At 44.2% G+C, this 24,056-nt stretch overlaps 1 protein-coding gene across 1 annotated transcript in view; it reads left to right on the top strand.

Annotated features, from left to right (window-relative positions):
* Window positions 1–22,721, top strand: part of LOC139368222 (la-related protein 1-like) — a 92,654-nt gene extending 69,933 nt beyond the window's left edge. Inside the window, 11 exon segments of the mRNA XM_071106884.1 lie at window positions 6,996–7,192; window positions 10,735–11,115; window positions 12,415–12,538; window positions 12,825–13,030; window positions 13,295–13,401; window positions 13,830–13,987; window positions 14,626–14,770; window positions 17,922–18,031; window positions 18,234–18,361; window positions 20,380–20,486; window positions 20,488–22,721. Of these exon segments, the coding sequence (XP_070962985.1) occupies window positions 6,996–7,192; window positions 10,735–11,115; window positions 12,415–12,538; window positions 12,825–13,030; window positions 13,295–13,401; window positions 13,830–13,987; window positions 14,626–14,770; window positions 17,922–18,031; window positions 18,234–18,361; window positions 20,380–20,486; window positions 20,488–20,656 (1,832 nt within the window). The 3' untranslated portion in view covers window positions 20,657–22,721.
* Window positions 22,722–24,056: the final 1,335 nt, after the last annotated feature.

Below are 24,056 nucleotides of genomic sequence, written 5' to 3'. Positions count from 1 at the left end.
ACCCTCTAGACTCTACCCGCACACATACAGTGGGGCAAAAAAGTATTTAGTCAGCCACCAATTGTGCAAGTTCTCCCACTTAAAAAGATGAGAGAGGCCTGTAATTGTCATCATATGTACACTTCAACTATGACAGACAAAATGAGAGAAAAAAAAATCCAGAAAATCACATTGTAGGATTTTTAATGAATTTATTTGCAAATTATGGTGGAAAATAAGTATTTGGTCACCTACAAATAAGCAAGATTTCTGGCTCTCACAGACCTGTAACTTCTTATTTAAGAGCCTCCTCTGTCCTCCACTCGTTACCTTATTAATGGCACCTGTTTGAACTTGTTATCAGTATAAAATACACCTGTCCACAACCTCAGTCACACTCCAAACTCCACTATGGTCAATACCAAAGAGCTGTCAAAGGACACCAGAAACAAAATTGTAGACCTGCACCAGGCCTGGAAGACTGAATCTGCAATAGGTAAGCAGCTTGGTTTGAAGAAATCAACTGTGGGAGCAATTATTAGGAAATGGAAGACATACAAGACCACTGATAATCTCCCTCGATCTGTGGCTCCACGCAAGATCTCACCCCGTGGGGTCAAAATGATCACAAGAACGGTGAGCAAAAATCCCAGAACCACGCGGGGGGGACCTAGTGAATGACCTGCAGAGAGCTGGGACCAAAGTAACAAAGCCTACCATCAGTAACACACCATGCCGCCAGGGACTGAAATCCTGCAGTGCCAGACGTGTCCCCCTGCTTAAGCCAGTACATGTCCAGGCCCGTCTGAAGTTTGCTAGAGAGCATTTTGGATGATCCAGAAGAAGATTGGGAGAATGTCACATGGTCAGATGAAACCAAAATATAGCTTTTTGGTAAAAACTCAACTCGTCGTGTTTTGAGGACAAAGAATGCTGAGTTGCATCCAAATAACACCATACCTACTGTGAAGCATGGGGGTGGAAACATCATGCTTTGGGGCTGTTTTTCTGCAAAGGGACCAGGACGACTGATCCGTGTAAAGGAAAGAATGAATGGGGCCATGTATCGTGAGATTTTGAGTGAAAACCTCCTTCCATCAGCAAGGGGATTGAATATGAAACGTGGCTGGGTCTTTCAGCATGACAATGATCCCAAACACACCATCCGGGCAACGAAGGAGTGGCTTCTTAAGAAGCATTTCAAGGTCCTGGAGTGGCCTAGCCAGTCTCCAAATCTCAACCCCATAGAAAATCTTTGGAGGGAGTTGAAAGTCCACGTTGCCCAGCAACAGCCCCAAAACATCACTGCTCTAGAGGAGATCTGCATGGAGGAATGGGCCAAAATACCAGCAACAGTGTGTGAAAACCTTGTGAAGACTTGAGTATTGAGAAACTTTTTGTTTTTGACCAAATAATTATTTTCCACCATAATTTGCAAATAAATTCATAAAAAATCCTACAATGTGATTTTTCTGGGGAAAAAAAAAACTAATTTTGTCTGTCATAGTTGGGTGTACCTATGATGCAAATTACAGGCCTCATCTTTTTAAATGGGAGAACTTGCACAATTGGTGGCTGACTAAATACTTTTTTGCCCTACTGTATACTTACACTGACACCCCAACACACACACACATACATTTGTATATATGTGGACACCCCTTCAAATTAGTGGATTCATCATTTCAGGCACACCCATTGCTGACAGGTGTACAAAATCGAGTACACAGCCATGCAATCTCCATAGCCAAATGCTGGCGGTAGAATGGCCTCACTGAAGAGCTCCCTGACTTTCAATGTGGCACCATCATAGGATGCCACCGTTCCATCAAGTCAGTTCGTAAAATGTCTGCCCTGCTAGAGCTGCCCTGGTCAACTGTAAGTGCTGTTATTGTGAAGTGGAAAAGTCTAGGAGCAACAATGGCTCAGCCGCGAAGTGGTAGGCCACACAAGCTCACAGAACGGGACCGTTGAGTTCTGTAGCGCGTAAATATGTCTGTCCTCTGTTGCAACACTCACTACCGAGTTTCAAACTGCCTCTGGAAGCAACGTCAGCACAATAACTGTTCGTCAGAAGCTTCATGAAATGGGTTTCCATGGCCGAGCAGCCGCACACAAGCCTAAGATCACCATGTGCAATGCCAAGTGTCGGCTGGAGTGGCATAAAGCTTGCCGCCATTGGACTCTGGAGCAGTGGAAATGCGTTCTCTGGAGTGATGAATCACACTTCATCTGGCAGTCCGACAAACATATCTGGGTTTTGCGGATGCCAGGAGAATGCTACCTGCCTGAATGCATAGTGTCAACTGTAAAGTTTGGTGGAGGAGAAAGAATGGTCTGGGGATGTTTCATGGTTCGGTCTAGGCCCCATAATTACAATAAAGGGAAATCTTTGGAAAGTATTCTGACCCCTTGACTTGTTACATTACAGCCTTATTCTAAAATGTTATATTTTTCTCATCAATATACACACAGTACCTCATAATGACAAAGCAAAAAACACTATCTTTTGTGCAAATGCATTAAACCTAAAAAGCGGGTACCTTATTTACGTAAGTATTCAGACCCTTTGCTATGAGACTCACAATTGAGCTCAGGTGCATCCTGTTTCCATTGATCATCCTTGATGTTTCTACAACTTGATTGGAGTCCACCTATGGTAAATTCAATTGATTTGGACATGATTTGGAAAGGCACACACCTGTCTACACTACCGGTCAAAGTTTTAGAACCGCTACTCATTCAAGGATTATTCTTTTTTTTTTTTTTTTTTTTCTACATTGTATAATAATAGTGAAGACAAACTATAACTTGCACATATGGAATCATGTAGTAAAAAATAAAAGTGTTAAACAAATCATGAACATGATGGTTACTCGTGACAGAGCTCCAGAGTTCCTCTTTGGAGATGGGAGAAGCTTCCAGAAGGACAACCATCTCTGCAGCACTCCACCAATTGGGCCTTTATGGTGGAGTGGCCAGACGGAAGCCTCTCCTCAGTACAAGGCACATGACAGCCCGCTCGGAGTTTGCCAAAAGGCACCTAAAGGACTCTGACCATGAGAAACAAGATTCTCTGTTCTGATGAAACCATGTCTGGTGGAAAACTGGCACCGCTCATCACCATGCCTACGGTGAAGCATGGTGGTGGCAGCATCATGCTATGGGGATGTTTTTCAGTGGCAGGGACTGAGAGACTAGGCGACATTGAGGGAAAGATGAACAGAGCAAAGTACAGAGAGATCCTTGATGAAAACGCTCCTGATCTCAGATTGGGGCGACAGTTCACCTTCCAACAGGACAATGACCCAAAGCACACATTCAAGACAACGCAGGAGGGACTTCGTGACAAGTCTCTGAATGTCCTTGAGTGGACCAGCCAGAGCCCGGACTTGAACCCGATCAAACATCTCTGGATAGACCGGAACATAGCTGTGCAGCAACTCTCCCCATCCAACCTGGCAGAGCTTGAGAGGATCTGCAGAGTAGAATGGGAGAAACTCCCCAAATACAGGTGTGCCAAGCTTGTAGCATCATACCCAAGAAGACTCGAGGTTGTAATCACTGCCAAAGATGCTTCAACAAATTGCTGAGTAAAGGGTTTGAATACTAATGTATATGTGATATTTCATTTTTTTATTTATATATACATTTGTAAAATCTAAACCTGTTTTGCTTTGTCATTATGGGGTATTGTGTGTACTGTCGTGGCCAAAAGTTTGAGAATGACACAAATACTAATTTCCACGAAGTTTGCTGCTTCAGTGTCTAATGTTTTTGTCAGATGTTACTATGGACTACTGAAGTATAATTACAAGCATTTCATAAGTGTCAAAGACTTTTATTGACAATTACATGAAGTTGATGCAACGAGTCCATATTTGCAGTGCTGACACTTCTTTTTTCAAGGCCTCTGCAATCCGCCCTGGCATACTGTCAATTAACTTCTGGGCCACATCCTGACTGATGTCAGCCCATTCTTGCATAATATATGCTTGGAGTTTGTCAATTTGTGGGTTTTTGTTTGTCCACCCGCCTATTGAGGATTGACCACAAGTTCTCAATGAGATTAAGGTCTGGGTAGTTTCCTGGCCATGGACCTAAAATATCGATGTTTTGCTCCCCGAGCCACTTAGTTATCACTTTTGCCTTATGGCAAGGTGCTCCATCATGCTGGAAAAGGCATTGTTTGTCCACAAACTGTTCCTGGATGGTTGGGAGAAGTTGCTCTCGGGGATGTGTTGGGACCATTCTTTATTCATGGCTGTGTTCTTAGGCAAAATTGCAAGTGAGACCACTGCCTTGGCTGAGAAGCAGCCCCACACATGAATGGTCTCAGGATGCTTTACTGTTGGCATGACAGGACTGATGGTAACGCTCACCTTGTCTTCTCCGGACAAGCTTTTTTCCGGATGCCCCAAACAATCGGAAAGGGGATTCATCAGAGAAAATGACTTTACCCCAGTCCTCAGTAGTCCAATCCCTGTATATTTTGCAGAATATCAGTCTGTCCCTGATGTTTTTCCTGGAGATAAGTGGCTTCTTTGCTGCCCTTCTTGACACCAGGCCATCCTCCAAAAGTCTTCGCCTCACTGTGCGTGCAGATGCACTCACACCTGCCTGCTGCCATTCCTGAGCAAGCTCTGTACTGGTGGTGCTCCAATCCTGCAGCTGAATCAAATTTAGGAGACAGTCCTGGCACTTGCTGGACTTTCTTGGGCGCCCTGAAGCCTTCTTCACAACAATTGAAACACTTTCCTTGAAGTTCTTGATGATCTGATAAATGGTTGATTTTAGGTGCAATCTTACTGGCAGCAATATCCTTGCCTGTGAAGCCCTTTTGTGCAAAGCAATGATGACGGCACGTGTTTCCTTGAAGGTAACCATGGTTGACAGAGGAAGAACATTGATTCCAAGCACCAGCCTCCTTTTGAAGCTTCCAGTCAGTTATTCAAACTCAATCAGCATGACAGAGTCATCTCCAGCCTTGTCCTCATCAACACTCACACCTGTGTTAACAAGAGAATCACTGACATGATGTCAGCTGGTCCTTTTGTGGCAGGGCTGAAATGCAGTGAAAATGTTCTTTGGGGATTCAGTTCATTTGCATGGCAAAGAGGGACTTTGCAATTAATCACTCTTCATATGCCGGTGCTGCCGGTGCTACCACCCTGCATACCACTGCTGGTTTGCTTCTGAAGCTAAGCAGGGTTGGTCCTGGTCAGTACCTGGATGGGAGACCAGATGCTGCTGGAAGTGGTGTTGGAGGGCCAGTAGGAGGCACTCTTTCCTCTGGTCTAAAAAAATAAATATCCCAATGCCCCAGGGCAGTGATTGGGGACACTGCCCTGTGCAGGGTGCCGTCTTTCGGATGGGACGTTAAACGGGTGTCCTGACTCTCTGAGGTCATTACAGATCCCATGGCACTTATCGTAATAGTATGGGTGTTAACCCCGGTGTCCTGGCTAAAATCCCAATCTGGCCCTCGAACCATCGCGGTCACCTAATAATCCCCAGTTTACAATTGTCTCATTCATCCCCCTCCTCTCCCCTGTAACTATTCCCCAGGTCGTTGCTGCAAATGAGAACGTGTTCTCAGTCAACTTACCTGGTAAAATAACGGATAAAAAAATGTAATAACATTCTGGAGTATATGCAAATTGCCATCATACAAACTGAGGCAGCAGACTTTGAAAATTAATATTTGTGCCATTCTGAAAACTTTTGGCCACAACTGTAGATTGAAGAGGGGGGAAAAAACGATTTAATCCATTTTAGAATAATGCTGTAACGTAGCAAAAAAGTGAAGGTCTGAATACTTTCCGAATGCACTGTAGCTACCTCGACTACCTCGTACCCCTGCACATCGCCTCGTTACTGTATATGTTGTTTTTACTCGTTACTGTTATTCAGTGAATTTCTATACTCAAGTGTTGCTTTCAATTGCAGAAAAATCCCTGGTTAGGTTGCAGTCATTTTTAGTTAGTGGTGGCACAACAATTTGAGTGTAAGGGGGGAATTATTTTTTTCCGACTGTAGGCATTGGGTGTTGCTTAACTTTGTTTATTAAATAAATGAAAGCATTCTCAATCAGAATAGGCTAGTGGGAGGAGCTATATCAGGACAGGCTCATTGTAATGGCTGGAATGAAATCTATGGAATGGTACCAAACGCATTTAAACAGTGTGTTTGATGCTGTTCCATTGGTTACATTCCATCCCTTTAAAATTAGTCCATCCTTCTATAGCTCCTCCCACCAGCCTCCACTGCTATCAACATGTGTTATTTGTTCACTCAGGTTCCTTTTATCTAATATTGGGTTTTGGTTGAAGATCTAACATTCAGTGTCCACAATATGCAAAAATAGAGAAAATCAAAAACCTAGTCAGCCGCACCCACTTTAAGAGACTGGTCTAATAAAGAGACTATCGAAGAAACTATCGAACAGACGTGTGTGTGTGTGTGTATATATATCATTATCATTACATTCACTATCAAAACACAGTGATACTTAGCCATATAAAATAGCTCTACCACCTAGCCAGCCACAATCACTATCTACGCGCTTGTTTCTCGCTATCCACTTACATCACAACGCTCAGGTGAAGGCTAAATGCTTCTGTACATTGGCTCAGTTGGAGCAGAACCCAGACACTTGTTCCCTAAGGACCGAGGTATACAGTGTAATACTGTGAGGTGTAAAACCATTGGATAAAAGGGCTTATTTCTTACTGCTTCTCTGTGAGTACACTGATTCAGTCAAGTGCTTTCCTGCTTTGTGTTTAATAGACAATGATTAGAAAACGCTTATTTAATCAGGTAGGACTGGTAGGTAGTTCAAGGGGTATGAGTGGTAGCTATGACTGCATCCCAAGCACACACTATAAACAGAATAGGGTGCCATTTGAGACACAACTATTGAAAGGTAGCTGATATAGAGTGGGCTTACCCTCACTAGGCCACTCTGTAGGCTTGTCTAGTCTCGTGCTCACCTATAGAGTCAATCTAATCGACAGAGTCTGCTCCAGGGTCTCCCCGGTCCTCCACGCCCACCAGGGGCATGACCAGGGCCTCCATGCAGCCCAAGATGGAGCAGGACGTGTCCAACCTGAAGAGCATGCCCAAGGGACTGTCGGCCAGCCTGCCCGACCTGGACTCTGAGTCCTGGATCGAGGTGAAGAAGAGACCCAAGCCCTCCCCGGCAGGAACCAAGGTGAGTGGAGTTGGATCCAGCCACTCTATGTCCAGTTGAGTGGTCTGGCAATGAAAGACTCTCTAACATCTCTATAACAAAGATAATTGTCGGTTCTATTTGTATGTATTTTTCTGTTGGAATTAACGGGAATATATGGGAATTAATATTAATATCATTTTAAATATAGTTGTTTTTTGCATTGGATATATTTATCATATGGAAACAAACATTTTAATCCTTCCAATCGAAATAATTCAATTTAGTTACAAATTGAAGTTTAATTAAATGAGTTGACTCTTCACATGGGATGATTTTGCTGAACAACAAAAGGGAATATTAAATGATCCCCAATGATCCATCGTATCTCCCAAAAACTTTTTCAACATACATCAAGAAATTAAAGCTTTGGTTGTCTTCCTCTCAGGCTTCCATGTCTTCTCCGTGGACCTCCTCAATGTCCACCTCTTGAACATCAGACTCTGAGGCCTCATCTTCACTGTCACTTTCCAACCTTGAGGATGGCTTGTTGTCAGGCTCAAAAAGCCTCAAATTTGCCCGTATGGCCACCAATTTTTCAACCCTTGTATTGGTCAGCCTGTTGCGTGCTTTGGTGTGTGTTCCCAAACAAGGACCAGTTGAGGTGGCTGATATTGGTGGGATTTGGAGGATGATGGAGGCAACAGGAGAAAGAGCCTCAGATCCACAAAGTCCCTTCCACCAGGTGGCTGATGAGATATGTTGGCACGACTGCCATATTGCATCTCCCTCCCAAAGCCTTTGCTTGGTAGTGTACTTCGCCACACTGCCAAGAACCTTGCCCTCATCCAGGCCAAGGGGATGAGACACGGTTTGTGATGACACCATAGGCCTTGTTGAGCTCTGCACCAGACAGGATGCTCTTGCCAGCATACTTGGGGTCCAACGTGTACGCTGCGGCGTGTATGGGCTTCAGGCAGGAGTATTCATGCTTTTCGACCTTTCAGAACTGCAGTTTCTCTGTTTGGAGCAACAGTGAAGTGGGCAGGGCAGTACGGATTTCTTCTCTTACATCTGCAAGCAGAGTCTGAACATCAGACAGGATGGCATTGTCTCCCTCAATCCGTGGAATGGCTACTGCTATAGGTTTCAGAGGTTTCAGGCTGCTTACCACTCTCTCCCAAAATACATCATCCTGGAGGATCCTCTTGATGGGGCTGTCCATATCGGCAGACTGTGATATGGCCATTTCTTGGAGAGACTCCTTCCCCTCCAGGAGACTGTCAAACATGATGACAACACCACCCCAACGGGTGTTGCTGGGCAGCTTCAATGTGGTGCTCTTATTCTTCTCACTTTACTGCTATAACTTGATGACCCTTCACATACATAACCATTTCATTGGCTCTCTTGTAGAGTGTATCTATTGTTTTCAGTGCCATGATGTCCTTGAGGAGCAGATTCTTTGCATGAGCAGCACAGCCAATGGGTGTGATGTGAGGGTAGGACTCCACTTTAGACCAAGCAGCCTTCATGTTCGCAGCATTGTCTGTCACCTGTGCAAATACCTTCTGTGGTCCAAGGTCATTGATGACTGCCTTAAGTTCATCTGCAATGTAGAGATCGGTGTGTCTGTTGTCCCTTGTGTCTGTGCTCTTGTAGAGTACTGGTTGAGGGGTGGAGATGATGTAGTTAATTATTCCTTGCCCACAAACATTCAACCACCCATCAGAGATGATTGCAATACAGTCTGCTTTCTCTATGATTTGCTTGACCTTCACTTGAACTCTGTTGAACTCTGCATCCAGCAAATGAGTAGATAAAGCATGTCTGGTTGGAGGGGTGTACGCTGGGCGAAGAACATTCCGAAATCTCTTCCAATACACATTGCCTGTGAGCATCAGAGGTGAACCAGTTGCATACACAGCTCAAGGAAGACATTCATCAGCATTTCTCGGACTACGTTCCTCCATTGAGTCTAAAAAACTTCTGATTCCAGGAGGACCATGACCTGTTGCTATCGATAAAGGTGTCTGATTCATCATTTACACCTCGAATAGAAGTAGAGGGACTTGTCAGGGGTTGTTGTGAGCGCTGAGGGAACTTTATGCACTTGGCCAGATGATTCTGCATCTTTATTGCATTCCTCACATATGATTTGGCACAGTATTTGCAAATGTACACAGCTTTTCCTTCTACGTTAGCTGCAGTGAAATGTCTCCACACATCAGATAGTGCCTGTGGCATTTTCCTGTAAAGATTATTTTAAAAAGTGAGTAAAAAAACAAATACAATTCCATGTACAGATAAATAGATAAGCAGCTAGATTAAACAACTCCTTTGTAAGATAACAGTTTTAAAATGAAACGTATTGGAACAGGTGAATTAACACTCCTCAGTTAGCAGGCTCAAGCAAGCTAAAGCCCACATGGTAGCAAAAACTAACTCGCAGAAATTGTTAACAAGTTAGAAATTATTTATACACACTTTGCTGTAGGCTACTATTTACTAGTTAACAAAAAATTGTCATATAAAATATATTCGCCCCACCCAGTATTGTAGTCAAAACTTACCAGAAAGCGTGTAGTCCTTGGTTAAGGCAGTGTAGTAGTGTCAGCTCAATAGCATCTCAATAGTGTGCAAGATCTTGAGAATCAGTTGTACATTCCATTGAATCGGGGATAGTTTAACCAAAACAACTAAATGTAATGTTTTAACTGTAATATGTACATTTTTTGATGACGTTATCAAATTCACATGGAAAGGTGGGTTATAAATCTGTCATTCTCATTGAAAACGAGTCTATGAAGCAGTTTTATGTGCGCTATTTCTATGCTTCCCGTTCTTAAGTTTTGTTTTTGTCTTTTTCTTTCGGTTTGTACACCAGCTTCAAAAAGCTGAAAATACAATATTTTTGGTTATGGAAAATATCTTTCACAGTAGTTTAGATGGTACTATGAGCCTCTACAATATAAAAATTGTAGTCTGAAATTTGGCTATCATAATTTTTGCGACCAGAAAATGGCAGAGCAATTTCTGAATAGTGCAGCTTTAAGTCCACAGCAATGCTTACACCACTTCAGGTGACCGCTTTTGAGGTCTGGGAAAAATCAAAGAAATGTTTATTTTTTGGTGTAGATACCCATTAATTAAAGTGCTCACCAGCCAGGGATTTGTTTGATTAGGGTGTTTTTGTAGTTCACATGCGATTGCAGCGTTTGCTAAACAAATCGCCACTGTATTGATGCATGTAATCATGATCTAATTCTGCCAGGTAGTAGGCATAGACCAAAGCGCTTGTTCAAAGTAGTGCACTACATAGGGAATAGGTTGCCATTTGGGTTATGTTCAATATGTTCATCACCAGTCCATTCCTCCTGCCTGTGGTGTTATCTATTCATCTGTTCACCAGCACCTTCTTCATAGTGTCCCTGCCTGTATACAGTATGACTGTCTGCCTGCTCCATACCTCTACATTGCCCTTTCTCTACTTCCTTGTCTCCCTCTCCACCTTGGCACCCATCCATCCATCCACGCCTCCTCCCATGGACGTTAACTGATGGTAAACCCCTTTGTTGCAGCAGAAGGAAGACGCTCTCTCCCCGGTGCCCAAGGCATGCCTCAGCCTTGTCCCCTCCACCGCCTCAGCCAAGGATGAGCCCGAGGAGCTGGACTTCATGTTTGACGAGGAGATGGAGCAGATGGATGGCCGCAGGAACACATTTACCGACTGGTCCGATGAGGACTCGGACTGCGAAATCGCCGACAATGACGTCAACAAGATCCTCATTGTGACACAGACGCCGCCCTACCTGCGCAAGCACCCAGGGGGTGACCGCACGGGCCACCACACGTCGCGCTCCAAGCTGACCAATGAGCTCGTGAAGGTGATCAACGACGGCCTGTACTACTACGAAGCAGATCTGTGGGATGACAACTACGAACCCGAGTACGCCACCATCAAGGTCAGTCCCTTTCACTTTAACTCTGTAGTCAGGTAGCAAGCACTCTTATCTAGAATAGGTGCATTCATTTGAGGATGGATATCAGAATTTTCAATAGGTAGTAACTAACTATTTGGGGACAGCCTAAGTAATTCCAGATTCTCTAGTTAAATGAGGCATGTGCCTAGTTTCCACCAGGACCGGAAACCATTTAAACAAAATACACTCTTGTTGTGACAGTCACCATTCGGAGATAAAAAAAAACAAATAGACAACAATAATAAACCAATCGGTTATGAACAACCACGTATCACTGATATAACTTAAGTGGGCTGTTTTTGTCCCTGCTCTCATTGTGGCAGGGCACTTTGTGCCATTCACGTGCCCCCCCCCATCCAGTGGTGTGTTAATAAATAAACCCTACCTGGGCTGCCTTTGCCTGGCTAAGGGCTCTGTGGAGTGGGTTTCGGGGACAAATGGCTCTTCAGATGTCTTCACAGGTAACTTGGTCAGAGATGGCTGGCGCTTGAAAAGTAAGTCTTGTTTCCTAGGTTGCATCCAAAATGGCATCCTATTTACCTCACTACCGGAAATGTATGGGCCCTGTTCAAAAGTAATACACAATATAGACAATAGGGTGCCATTTGCGACAAAAGCTCAGTGTGTGTAGAAGTCAAGTTCTAGTTTAGTTCCTATAATTTTGTTGCTATTTTTATACCATAGCCTAGTAGTATTCTTGGTCACCATGCCATGTTGGTGCGTGTCAGACTGTTGCCAAACTTTGAAGAAGGTACATTATGCTCCACAGATCATTGTTGATTACAGCCTATTTCCTAATCCCCCCATCTTTTGTTTGACTCTTGAAGAAGAAAAAAACTGTTTTTGGACATGCAATGAGGTGGTGAAAATGATCACATGATCAAATGTTTTGCTTTTGAATGTTCATCACCTGGTCTGATTTGATATTGGGACGATTTATCGGACACAAATAAAGGCTAGTCCTGGATTAAGTAGATTTCTCTGGGTCTAAATGGAGTTAGAATTTCGGTTGTGGTCACGTCTACTCGGGTCCACTCAGGTCTATCAGCTGTAGTGACAATCAAACAGGACCCGGTCTCGAGGGACAAGTTAGAATTTCGGTTGGGTCTCGGGTATATCGGGTCAACCAGGACCCGTGAAGACCTTTTTACAAAGAAGCACTTTCAATGGAAAATCTCCATTGTACATGCTTTTTATTCTAGGACTAGATCTGCCTCCCTGAAACAACCCATTGAGTTCACCACCGCTGTTTCACTGAGCCTCCCTGTCATGTCTCTGCAGCAAGAGGTGGAGAACTTCAAAAAGGTTCACCTGATCAGCCGAGAGGAGTTTGACTGCCTGACCCCAGAACCCCCCGTCGACCCCAACCAGGAGGTGCCCCCTGGACCCCCAAAGCCCCAGCAGAGTGAGTACCACAGACACATGAACGGATGAGACGCAGACCTCTTACTAAGACGGGGGGTCACACAGCTATGGCTTAATCACATGCCAAACACAACCACTCTACTGAACCAACTTTGGGAAATAACACCAGATATTTGAGAGCAGAATAATACAGTGGGAATGTTTCTATGGCTTTACAACACCGACAAGCTATAGGAATACCACCACGTAAGTCTTATTCATGTGCATATTGAAATGGAAGCTGTGATACAGAAATGACCCATATGAACACGTGACTCATCTCTCAGTTCCCGTAGACGCCTTGGCGAACAAACTGTTTGGTGCCCCTGAGCCTTCCACGATAGCACGCTCCCTCCCGACTACTGTACCTGACTCGCCCAGCTACCGCAGTGCCCGGACACCCCGCACGCCTCGCACCCCGCACCGGAAGGACCCCGCCATGACGCCCCGTTTCTACCCTGTTGTGAAGGAGAGCCGACCCGTCGACGCCAAGGTAACCATTTTGTGTCTGACATTTTGCTTAGACTTACCCACATCCCGTAGATCTACCAGGGTTCAGTTGTCTATTGGTTATTGATTCTGACATCTGTGAGGCGGCACACTGCTCCTCTATTTATACATTTCATTTGTGAAGTGTCTTTCATTTACATCTGAAACCTCCGACTAGGGGTGGATTTGGGTCTGGGCATCTTGACTGCTGTGGGTACTGTTTGGTTAACTGTCCTCTCTCTAACCCCCCCCCCCCCCCTGTCTTTAGACCCCCAGGAAAAGGAAGACCAGGCACAGCTCCAACCCCCCCATGGAGTGCCACGTTGGCTGGGTGATGGACTCGCGGGAGCACCGATCTCGCACCGCCTCCGTCAGGTGAGTCAAGTCCCCTCATCTCCTGTTGCTAACGTTTGCACTTGTTCATATTACTACAGAAGTCTTTTTGTTAGGTCTTCTTTAGAACATTTCAATGCTATAAGAATGGTTGAGGTCGTACAGAATTGTTTATCATTTACACATTGGTACGTGTACTTATACCAGCGTTTCCCAAACTCGGTCCTGGAGACCCCAAGGGGTGCATGTTTTCTTCTTGCCCCCCCCCCCCTCCAGCACTACACAGCTGACTCAAACAATCAGATCCCAATGATGAGTTGGTTATTTGAATCTGCTGGGGCAAAAAACAAAATGTGCACACCTTGGGGTCCCCAAGACAGAGTTTGGAATTGTTTACTGATACCCATTTCATATAGGTTTAATTTGTCGGTGGTGTTTGTATGTACTTTTAATCACCCCTCTCTCTCCAGCTCCAACGCCAGCCCCTCAGAGGGTACACCTGCATTGGGGGGAATTGGCTGCACTCCCCAGTCGCTCCCCAATTTCCAGCACCCCTCCCACGAGCTCCTCAAGGAGAACGGCTTCACGCAACACGTTTATCACAAGTACCGTCGACGCTGCCTAAACGGTACGCATAGCTACCCATATTCTTTCCCCAAACAAAGATCACACGCAGACACGATCACCCATTTACACGCAGGCACGATCACCCATTTACACGCAGGCACGATCACCCATTTACACGCAGGCACGATCACCCATTTACACGCAGGCACGATCACCCATTTACACGCAGGCACGATCACCCATTTACACGCAGGCACGATCACCCATTTACACGCAGGCACGATCACCCATTTACACGCAGGCACGATCACCCATTTACACGCAGGCACGATCACCCATTTACACGCAGGCACGATCACCCATTCACACGCAGGCACGATCACCCATTCACACGCAGGCACGATCACCCATTCACACGCAGGCACGATCACCCATTCACACGCAGGCACGATCACCCATTCACACGCAGGCACGATCACTCATTCGGAGACTAGAAAGTAACGACACATTATACTTGTGTGTAAATAGTTAGGGACACTGCGCATAGAAACAATAGCTGTTGCTTGCTTTGTCACACAGGTTGCATCCCAAATGGCCTACATAGTGCACTACTTTTGAAATGATAGGGAATAGGGTGGCATTTGGGACACAGGTCCAGTGTCTGACTGACCTTTCACCCCTCCACCCCACTAATCACAGAACGCAAGCGGTTGGGCATCGGCCAATCCCAGGAGATGAACACGCTGTTCCGTTTCTGGTCGTTCTTCCTGAGGGATCACTTCAACAGGAAGATGTATGAGGAGTTCAGACAGCTGGTGGTGGAGGACGGCAAGGAGGGATACAGGTAATGCTTCATTTAATTTTTTGCTTATACTTACCAATCTACCAATTATACACAGAACTTTGATGGGCAAGGAGAGTGCAATGTGTGAAGGCTCTTGACCTGTAAAATTATTTGGGCCTAAAATTGTGTTTGGGAAGGGGAGGCAACAGGGGCATACACTTGTTCTAGCCCTGCTCTAACACACCTGACTCAATCAAGCACAGGGCATTTTCTGCCAATTATATCCTTGGGTGGTCCGCCTAAGCGTTTTTTTGGGGCCGTCTAAGTCTTAACAGTGTACACAATTATTTTTCAGAAAGAAAAAAAGTATATAAAGATATAAAGTATGTAGAAAAGATAATGGACCTACTGAACTACAATATGAAGGCAACATGTAAAGCGTTGGTCCCATGTTTCATGAGCTGAAATAAACAGATCCCATACATTTTCCCAATGCACAAAAAGGTTATTTCTCTCAAATTTTCCTTTTTAGTGAGTGTTTCTCCTTTGCCAAGATAATCCATCCACCTGAAAGGTGTGGCATATTGAAAAGCTGATTTAAACAGCATGATCAATAAAACAAAAGGTCACTCTAAAATGTGCAGTTTTGTCACACAACACATTGCCATAGATGTCTCAAGTTTTGAGGGAGTGTGCTATTGGCATGCTGACTGCAGGAATGTTCACCATAGCTGTTGCCGGAGACTTTAATGTTCATTTCTCTACTATAAGCCACCTCCAATGTTTTAGAGAATTTGTCAGTACGTCCAACCGGCCTCACGACCCCAGACCATGTGTAACTACGCCAGCCCAGGACCTCCACATCTGGCTTCTTCACCTGCAGGATCGTCGGAGACCAACCACCCAGACAGCTGAGGAAACTGTGGGCTTGCACAACCAAAGAATTTCTGCACAAACTATCAGAAGCTTATCTGCGTGCTCGTCATCCTCACCGGGGTCTTGACCAGACTGCAGTTTGGCGTCATAACCGACTTCAGTAGGAAAATGCTCACCTTCAATGGCCACTGGCTCGCTGGAGAAGTGTACTCTTCCCAGATGAATCCCGGTTTCAACTCTACCGGCAGGCAGTGTGTGTATGGCGTCGTGTGAATGAGCAGCTTCGGTGGTGGTGGGGTTATGGTATGGGCAGATGAAAACAATGACATTTTATTGATGGCAATTTTAATGCACAGAGATACCTTGACAAGATCACCCATTGAGCATGTTTGGAATGCTCTGGATTGACATGTACGACAGCGTGTTCAGGTTCCCGACAATATCCAGCAACTTTGCACAGCCATTGAAGAGGAGTAGGACAACATTCCACAGGCCACAATCAACAGCCTCATCAACTCTATGCGAAGGAGATGTGTCGCGCTGCATTAGGCAAATGGTGGTCACACCAGATTCTGACTTTTTACATTTTTTATCCATGCCCCCATAATTTAAGGTATCTGTGACCAACAGATGTATATCTGTATTCCCAGACATGTGAAATCCATAGGTTAGGGCCTAATGAATGTATTTCAATTGACTGATTTCCTTATTTAATTGTAACTCAGGAAAATCGGTGCATTTATATTTTTGTTCAGTGTATTTTTTTAATAATAAACTCAGCAAAACAAGAAACGTCTTCTCACTGTCAACTGCGTTTATTTTCATTAAACTTAACGTGTAAATATTTGTATGAACATAAGATTCAACAACTGAGACATGAACTGAACAAGTTCCACAGACATGTGACTAACAGAAATTGAATAATGTGTCCCTGAACAAAGGGGAGGTCAAAATCAAAAGCACCAGTCAGTATCTGGTGTGGCCACAAGCTGCAATAGGTACTGCAGTGCATCTTCTCCTCAGGGACTGCACCAGATTTACCAGGTCTTGCTGTGAGATGTTACCCCACTCTTCCACTAGACGTGCTCAATTGGATTGAGATCTGGGCTCTTCGCTGGCCATGGCAGAACACTGACATTCCTGTCTTGCATTAAATCACACACAGAACGAGCAGTATGGCTGGTGGCATTGTCATGCTGGAGGGTCATGTCAGGATGGCCTGCAGGAAGGGTACCACATGAGGGAGGAGGATGTCTTCCCTGTAACGCAGAGCGTTGAGATTGCCTGCAATGACAACAAACTCAGTCCGATGATGCTGTGTCATAACGCCCCAGACCATGACGGACCGTCACCCTCCAAATCGATCCCGCTCCAGAGTACAGTCCTCGGTGCAACGCTCATTCCTTTGACGATAAATGCGATTCCGACCATCACCTCTGGTGAGACAAAACTGTGACTAATCAGTGAAGAGCACTTTTTTCCAGTCCTGTCTGGTCCAGGGACTGTGGGTTTGTGCCCATAGGCAACATTGTTGCCGGTGATGTCTGGTGAGGACCTGCCTTAAAACAGGCTTACAAGCCCTCAGTCCAGCCTCTCTCAGCCTATTGCGGACAGTCTGAGCACTGATGGGGGGATTGTGTGTTCCTGGTGTAACTCGGGCAGTTGTTGCCATCCTGTACCTGTCCCACAGGTGTGATGTTTGGATGTACCGATCCTGTGCAGGTGTTGTTTCACGTGGTATACCACTGCGAAGACAATCAGCTGTCCGTCCTCTCTCCCTGTAGTGCTGTCTTAGGCGTCTCACAGTACGGACATTGCAATTTATTGACCTGGCCACATCTGTAGTCCTCATGCCTCCTTGCAGCATGCCTAAGGCACGTTCACGCAGATGAGCCGGGACCCTGGGCATCTTTCTTTTGGTGTTTCTCAGTCAGTAGAATGGCCTCTTTAGTGTCCTATGTTTTCATAACTGTGACCTTAATTGCCTACCGTCTGTAAGCTGTTAGTGTCTTAACGACCGTTCCACAGGTGCATATTCATTAATTGTTTATGGTTCATTGAACAAGCATGGGAAACTGCATTCAAACCCTTTACAATGAAGATCTGTGAAGTTATTTGGATTTTTACAAAATGTCTTTGAAAGACAGGGTCCTGAAAATTGATGTTTCTTGTTTTGCATAGTTTATCATCTTTAAGAACTAACAATCACCAAAATAAAAGCTAGACAGGGTGGGTGAATAGAAAATTCCAGTACCACTACTAGTGTTAGTAAATTGGTGTTTGTTTAGTCGATCACCACACACAGCTGATTTAATACCTGTTGTCTGTATTGCAGGTACGGTTTGGAGTGCCTGTTCAGGTACTACAGCTACGGACTGGAAAGGAAATTCAGGCCAAACATTTTCAAGGACTTCCAGGAGGAGACCATGAAAGATTACGAAGCTGGTGAGATGCATCACCTAGGGAACCTCAACACATTCACACAGCGTGATAATTCTCAATTTGGTTACTACTGTTCCTCCACAATGCGTACATTCTGTGCACTACTTTTGACCAGAGCCTTATATAGGGAATAGGGTGCCATTTGGGACCTTGGCTTAGACTTCTCCCTAACACCTGCCTTTATCTGTGTCCCCATCTCCCACAGGCCAGCTGTATGGACTTGAGAAGTTTTGGGCATTTCTTAAATACTCCAAAAACAAGAACATGGGGATCGACCCCAAGTTGCAGGAGTGTTTGAGCAAGTTTAAGCGTCTCGAGGATTTCAGAATCGATGTAAGTAGGGAAACCTGTCAACGAAAGTGAAATGTTCTCTTCTACTTTTTACTACTAGGGACACCTGTCAAAGAAGGTTAAATGCACTCTTCTACTTTGTACTACTAGTGAAACCTGTCAGTTACATTTTGTCTTCTACTTTTTACTACTAGAGAAACCTGTCAGTTAAATGTTCTCTTCTACTTTTTACTACGAGTAAAACCTGTCAGTTAAATGTTCTCTTCTACTTTTTACTACTAGGCAAACCTGTCAGTTAAATGTTCTCTTCTACTTTTTACTACTAGGCAAACCTGTCAGTTAAATGTTCTCTTCTACTTTTTACTACTAGGCAAACCTGTCAGTTACATTTTGTCTTCTACTTTTTACTACTAGAGAAACCTGTCAGTTACATTTTGTCTTCTACTTTTTACTACTAGAGAAACCTGTCAGTTACATTTTGTCTTCTACTTTTTACTACTAGAGAAACCTGTCAGTTACATTTTGTCTTCTACTTTTTACTACTAGAGAAACCTGTCAGTTACATTTTGTCTTCTACTTTTTACTACGAGTAAAACCTGTCAGTTACATTTTGTCTTCTACTTTTTACTACTAGGGTAACCTTTTCAAAGTACACGTTTAGAGTAAGCTTTTCTAGGGTCGAAGTACTGAGCAAGTGGGTTTGTTAACATTAAAATAATCCCTGTTGCATAGAGATGTTTAGAGTAGGGGTGTTCAACAAAATTGTGACCTTTAACATTTAGACTTTTTTGTTGACAACTAAAATCACAGTGCAGTTATTACAACTACCACTAACAGGTCCCAATCATCATCATAAAAGGGACATGTTAAATTAAACAAATACATAACTCAACGATGCTGCAAAGTTAGTAGGAGGAGATGGGCATCTTTAAAATGATTTGCCACGGATATAAACGCTCCGCACGTCATCCTCATTTTGCTGTGGCAACTGTGGGACCTTATATAGACAGGGGTGTGCCTTTCCAAATCATGTCCAATCAATTTGAATTTACCACAGGTGGCCTCCAATCAAGTTGTAGAACCATCTCACGGATTGTGAATGGAAACGGATTCACCTGAGCTCAACGCTTTTTTACTTGGAATAAAACTTTCTTTGTTATTATGGGGTACTGTGTGTCGATTGAGGATTTTTATTTAATCCATTTTAGAATAATGCTGCAATGTAACAAAGGGGTCTGAATACTTTCCGAATGCGCTGTATCTACGTCAATTACCTCGTACACTTGCACATAGAGTCGGTACTGGTACCCCGTGTATAACCATGGTATTATTATTTTAATCCATTTTAGAATAATGCTGCAATGTAACTGTATCTACGTACACTTGCACATAGAGTCGGTACTGGTACCCCGTGTATAACCATGGTATTATTATTTTAATCCATTTTAGAATAATGCTGCAATGTAACTGTATCTACGTACACTTGCACATAGTCGGAACTGGTACCCAGTGTATAGCCATGGTATTATTATTTTAATCCATTTTAGAATAATGCTGCAATGTAACTGTATCTACGTACACTTGCACATAGTCGGAACTGGTACCCCGTGTATAGCCATGGTATTATTATTTTAATCCATTTTAGAATAATGCTGCAATGTAACTGTATCTACGTACACTTGCACATATTCGGAACTGGTACCCCGTGTATAGCCATGGTATTATTATTTTTCTCTCCGTTGTTGGTAAGTAATTATTTCACTGATAGTCTGTTGTTTACGAAGCATGTGACAAATACATTTTGATTTGTATGTCATAGCTGATTTTACCGTAATTCTGTTGCCACACTGCATCTGCACAGTTCATCCAGTAAATGTGTTTCTGTGAAATGTTCTGTGTAAATTGTTCAATTGTGCATAGTTCATTGCTTTGTTAAACTTTGAAATCAAATGTTTTTGTTTAGCATAGATTTGAAAGTGAAAAATCTGACAACGTGGAATTGCCCTTTTTAGAATGTCCGTAGAGCCCCAGTCAATCCCACCATTGTCCTTCATTTACAGCCCCCGATGGAGGAGGGAGGTCGCAAGAGACACTCATCCAGCGGAGACTGTCGCCGCCGCCACCCCTCCCAGGGCTCCAGCCGCCCCCACAGCCAAACTGGCTTTGGCCCCGTTCGCCCAGGGCCCCACCAGGGAGGATGCCAAAATCAGCAGCCAGAGCCAGCGCCCCGCAGCCCAGACGGGGCGCTGCCACCAAAGTAACCCCAGACAACCCTCAGCCACTTGGATCAACTCAACGTCATTTAATATTTTCTGCGCCGCAAGAATGAGAGAATGACTTTCTGATGAACAGCTTGTGATTTGAATAAATCAAGGCTCTTCCATTTTGATTTATTTAGTTTTGAAACACCCAGCGTTTTGACTTATTAGAGACGAAACTGAATGACTATTGAAGGAGTGGATGAAGTATGTTTTCTCCCCGTGGTTACAATGTGGGGAATTGACATGGTTTCTGAGGACGTTTGATGGCAACTGCGAACCTTGTGATTCCTTTCTGTTGATGGACCCTCTTTCCACTTGACACCATCTAGTTGGTGGATTAGAAATTGATGCGTTGAAAAATACATATTTAACTTGTTTTGCGCGAGAGAGAAATAGAGGGAGAAAAAAATTGATGTCAAAACCAAACCAAATGATGAAAAAAAAATGACTTGTACCAGTCCCTCAGTATGAACAAGATCATTGAAATTTGCCTTATTTTTATGTTTTTCCTGCTTTACTTGTGCCCGCCACCGTAATGTCGATTGTACAGCATTGACAATTGCAAATATGCAACATTGGTCAGCACCTACAGTAGTGGCCACTCAGTGACTCCCTGCCTGCCAAACAGTTTTGAATGCAACCTGCTGAATGAACTGTCTTCCAAGTGTCATAAAGCCCACCCCTCAGTGTGTTTGCAATTTGTGGTTCTTTGTGCTGAAACGCTTTGCTGTGGGGGGGCAGCCGCTCCTGACATCCCCCCCAAATCTATCCATCCATCAATCACCATTGAGGCTACAGGACTGGAATCACCAATCCGGATTACTTGGGGGAAAAAATAAAAAACGGAAAGGTTTATCAGTAGATCTGGTGTGCTGCGATGGTTGCTTTGGGGAGATGTGCGGCGGGTTATGTTCTGCTTCCCAGGGCTAAACAAGGCAGGGTTTCAGTCTGCAGCTTAGCATGGCCTATAACATTGCATCCCACCAGTGCTTCCACACACACACCCCTCGTATGTTTTTTTCCAGAGGCTCTACTCTGTTCATCTGGAGGAGTACAACCAATGGACAGACGGTCTCCATTCTGACCCCTGAACTCAACCCACCTGTTCTATTCCCATGAACAACTGACTACATACAGTCAGATAAACTATAATAATCTGGTGTGGATAACATCATCTTCATCTGACAGAGGACTGATGATATCAAATAGATGAGTGATTAATTTTTTCTTCACCAATGTGAATTGGACAGAAGATAACTTTCACCTCCAGGCGACTTGTTTTATTGTTTATAGAACAGTTTATATATTCGACTTGCATGTGTACATACTTCTTTTTCTTTTTTTAAATGGTCTGAAATGAGGCTTTTTTTTATTTGCTGTGTTTCTAGCTATGATATGGGTATATGGTCCTCTTTAGTTCAAAATCAATTGGCATAAATAACAGAACTGTTCCTTCTGCTGGAGGTTGAGAAGGGATTCATATTCACAGGTGGTTCCGCTGTGTCAAAATTTTTAAAACAAACATGAAGACATTGGCCATTATATTTTCATTAACTGTCATTGTTGAAAAAGTAGAGTTTTTACGAGAATTAACTTTATTTTTAGCTTTTTCCCCCCCTGTCTTGTGGGTTTAACTCAAGGGAACTGTGAGTCAATTGAGTGACAGGTAAGACCTGTCCTTTGGGGTCCAGTCTAATTGTTAGCACAGTGCATCAGACCCTGTGGGTGGAACTGTTGGTGCTCCAATGAACTCAGCAGGACACCAGGCATGGCGCCCCCTAGTGTCAGGTGGACTGGCGAGAAAGAGGGGAAGGGAGGACGTAACCCACTTTGGGTTTGTCAATATTCAGAGGTTATGAATGGCTATGATGTCTGGGGACTGAAAAAAAGGACAAAATTCCATAAAGCCAAATAAATGAAAATAGCTGTATATGAACCATAGATTTGTTTTAATAGTTCATTACCATTACAATATCCTAGGCTTGTCATGAGGGGGACTAAAATAATAAAAACAAATGTAAAATACTTGAATGACATCTTGTATTATAGCATTTAATATCCATAATATCTGCTTTGTAGGCTGTGATTTGCTATTGGTGTTATTTGTAGTAATTGTGCTGTTCCTTATATATCTAAAAAAACAAAAACATTAAATGGACAAAAAAAACTTCAACACCAACTCTGTCATCGTCCTGTTATTTACTTGTCTGTAGGGTATTCCAGAAAGCAGTTTCATTGAGTTAACAAGCTAATTTTGATCAACTGACACTTTTTCTGTCTTTTTTTTTTATTTTTTAAAGCTACATTTGTATATTGCTGGTTGTTGTCAACTCACTGGGTATGTTTGAGCAGTAATGCTAACAGCCGACTGCAGAAGAAAGTCTACGAGTGATTTCGGGGGAGGTGCATCTGCAACAGCTGGACACTGTTGTGGTTTACCTATAGCAAGGCTCCAACCCCCATACCACACATTTACAAATGTACAGTTATGACTATAACTACTGTTCCCTGAAGGAGGGAAACTAGGTACAATACAGCTACGGGGAGCTTGTGTGCTTAGCGCCCTCTACTGAAGAACATTAGAATCACGCCTGTCAAGGCCAATGAACACCGTGCCTAACTGTAAGCCCCACCGTCCACAGGCAACAAACCAGAGGCACGTATTCATTCTTTCAATTCAGTACCGCTCTTCACCAAGCCCAGAACTGGGCAGCACGTGGCCGAGGAGGTGTACCTCATTTCCCTCCTTCAGGGAATAGTAGTTATAGTTAGTTATAACTGTACGTTCCCTTTGTCAACTTTGTGCAACACAGCTATGGGGATAGCCCCAAGCCAACATCAAATGAAATGGCCCACAGCAGACCACCCAGAGTTCCAAGCCAACCTGTGGTATTTGGCTATTGCGCAACCCCTGGTCCACTCAATGTACATGCATAACACTCATACCAGACACAAGGCATGTAACCTCCGCTGTTCCTCAGAAGCAAACTGAGGAGGCGAAAAGGGTAGAGCTAGAGACCTGTAGGACATAGTCATGACTTAGTCTGCGTTAGGACACAACATCGCCTTAGAGTCGCCACGGGTAACTTCCTACAAGAGGGGTGAACGGATTACGCGTGGAGATCTCCAACATGGCTCCCGGGTAGTGTGCACACTGCTCTACAGCAGTAGGGAGCGAGCTATGGATAAAAGGGGGCGAGATTGCAGCCCTCTCTGTTTGTATGCCGCCACTGTCCAGTTGTCGGTCCTCACCACCACACGCTGGCCTGACAACGGGAGTAAATGCATGAGTGCTATGTACCCAACCCCCAAATTGAGCTGCCCTCGCAATGCATACACCACCCTCGGGGGATGCGTCTGTCGTGATCACCTTGCAGGATATAACTTGACACATGCTGCTGGTCCCTCCACCGAGCCAGAGCCCGTAGGCATGACAGGACCGGTTTAGGTGCCGCAATGCGTCCAAGCGAGTGTCT

The sequence above is a fragment of the Oncorhynchus clarkii genome, chromosome 2, assembly GCF_045791955.1.
Source record: "Oncorhynchus clarkii lewisi isolate Uvic-CL-2024 chromosome 2, UVic_Ocla_1.0, whole genome shotgun sequence".
NCBI classification, from domain to species: Eukaryota; Metazoa; Chordata; class Actinopteri; order Salmoniformes; family Salmonidae; genus Oncorhynchus; species Oncorhynchus clarkii.
Note: the sequence above shows the minus strand (reverse complement) of the source record. Positions and strands in the feature narration are given on the sequence as shown.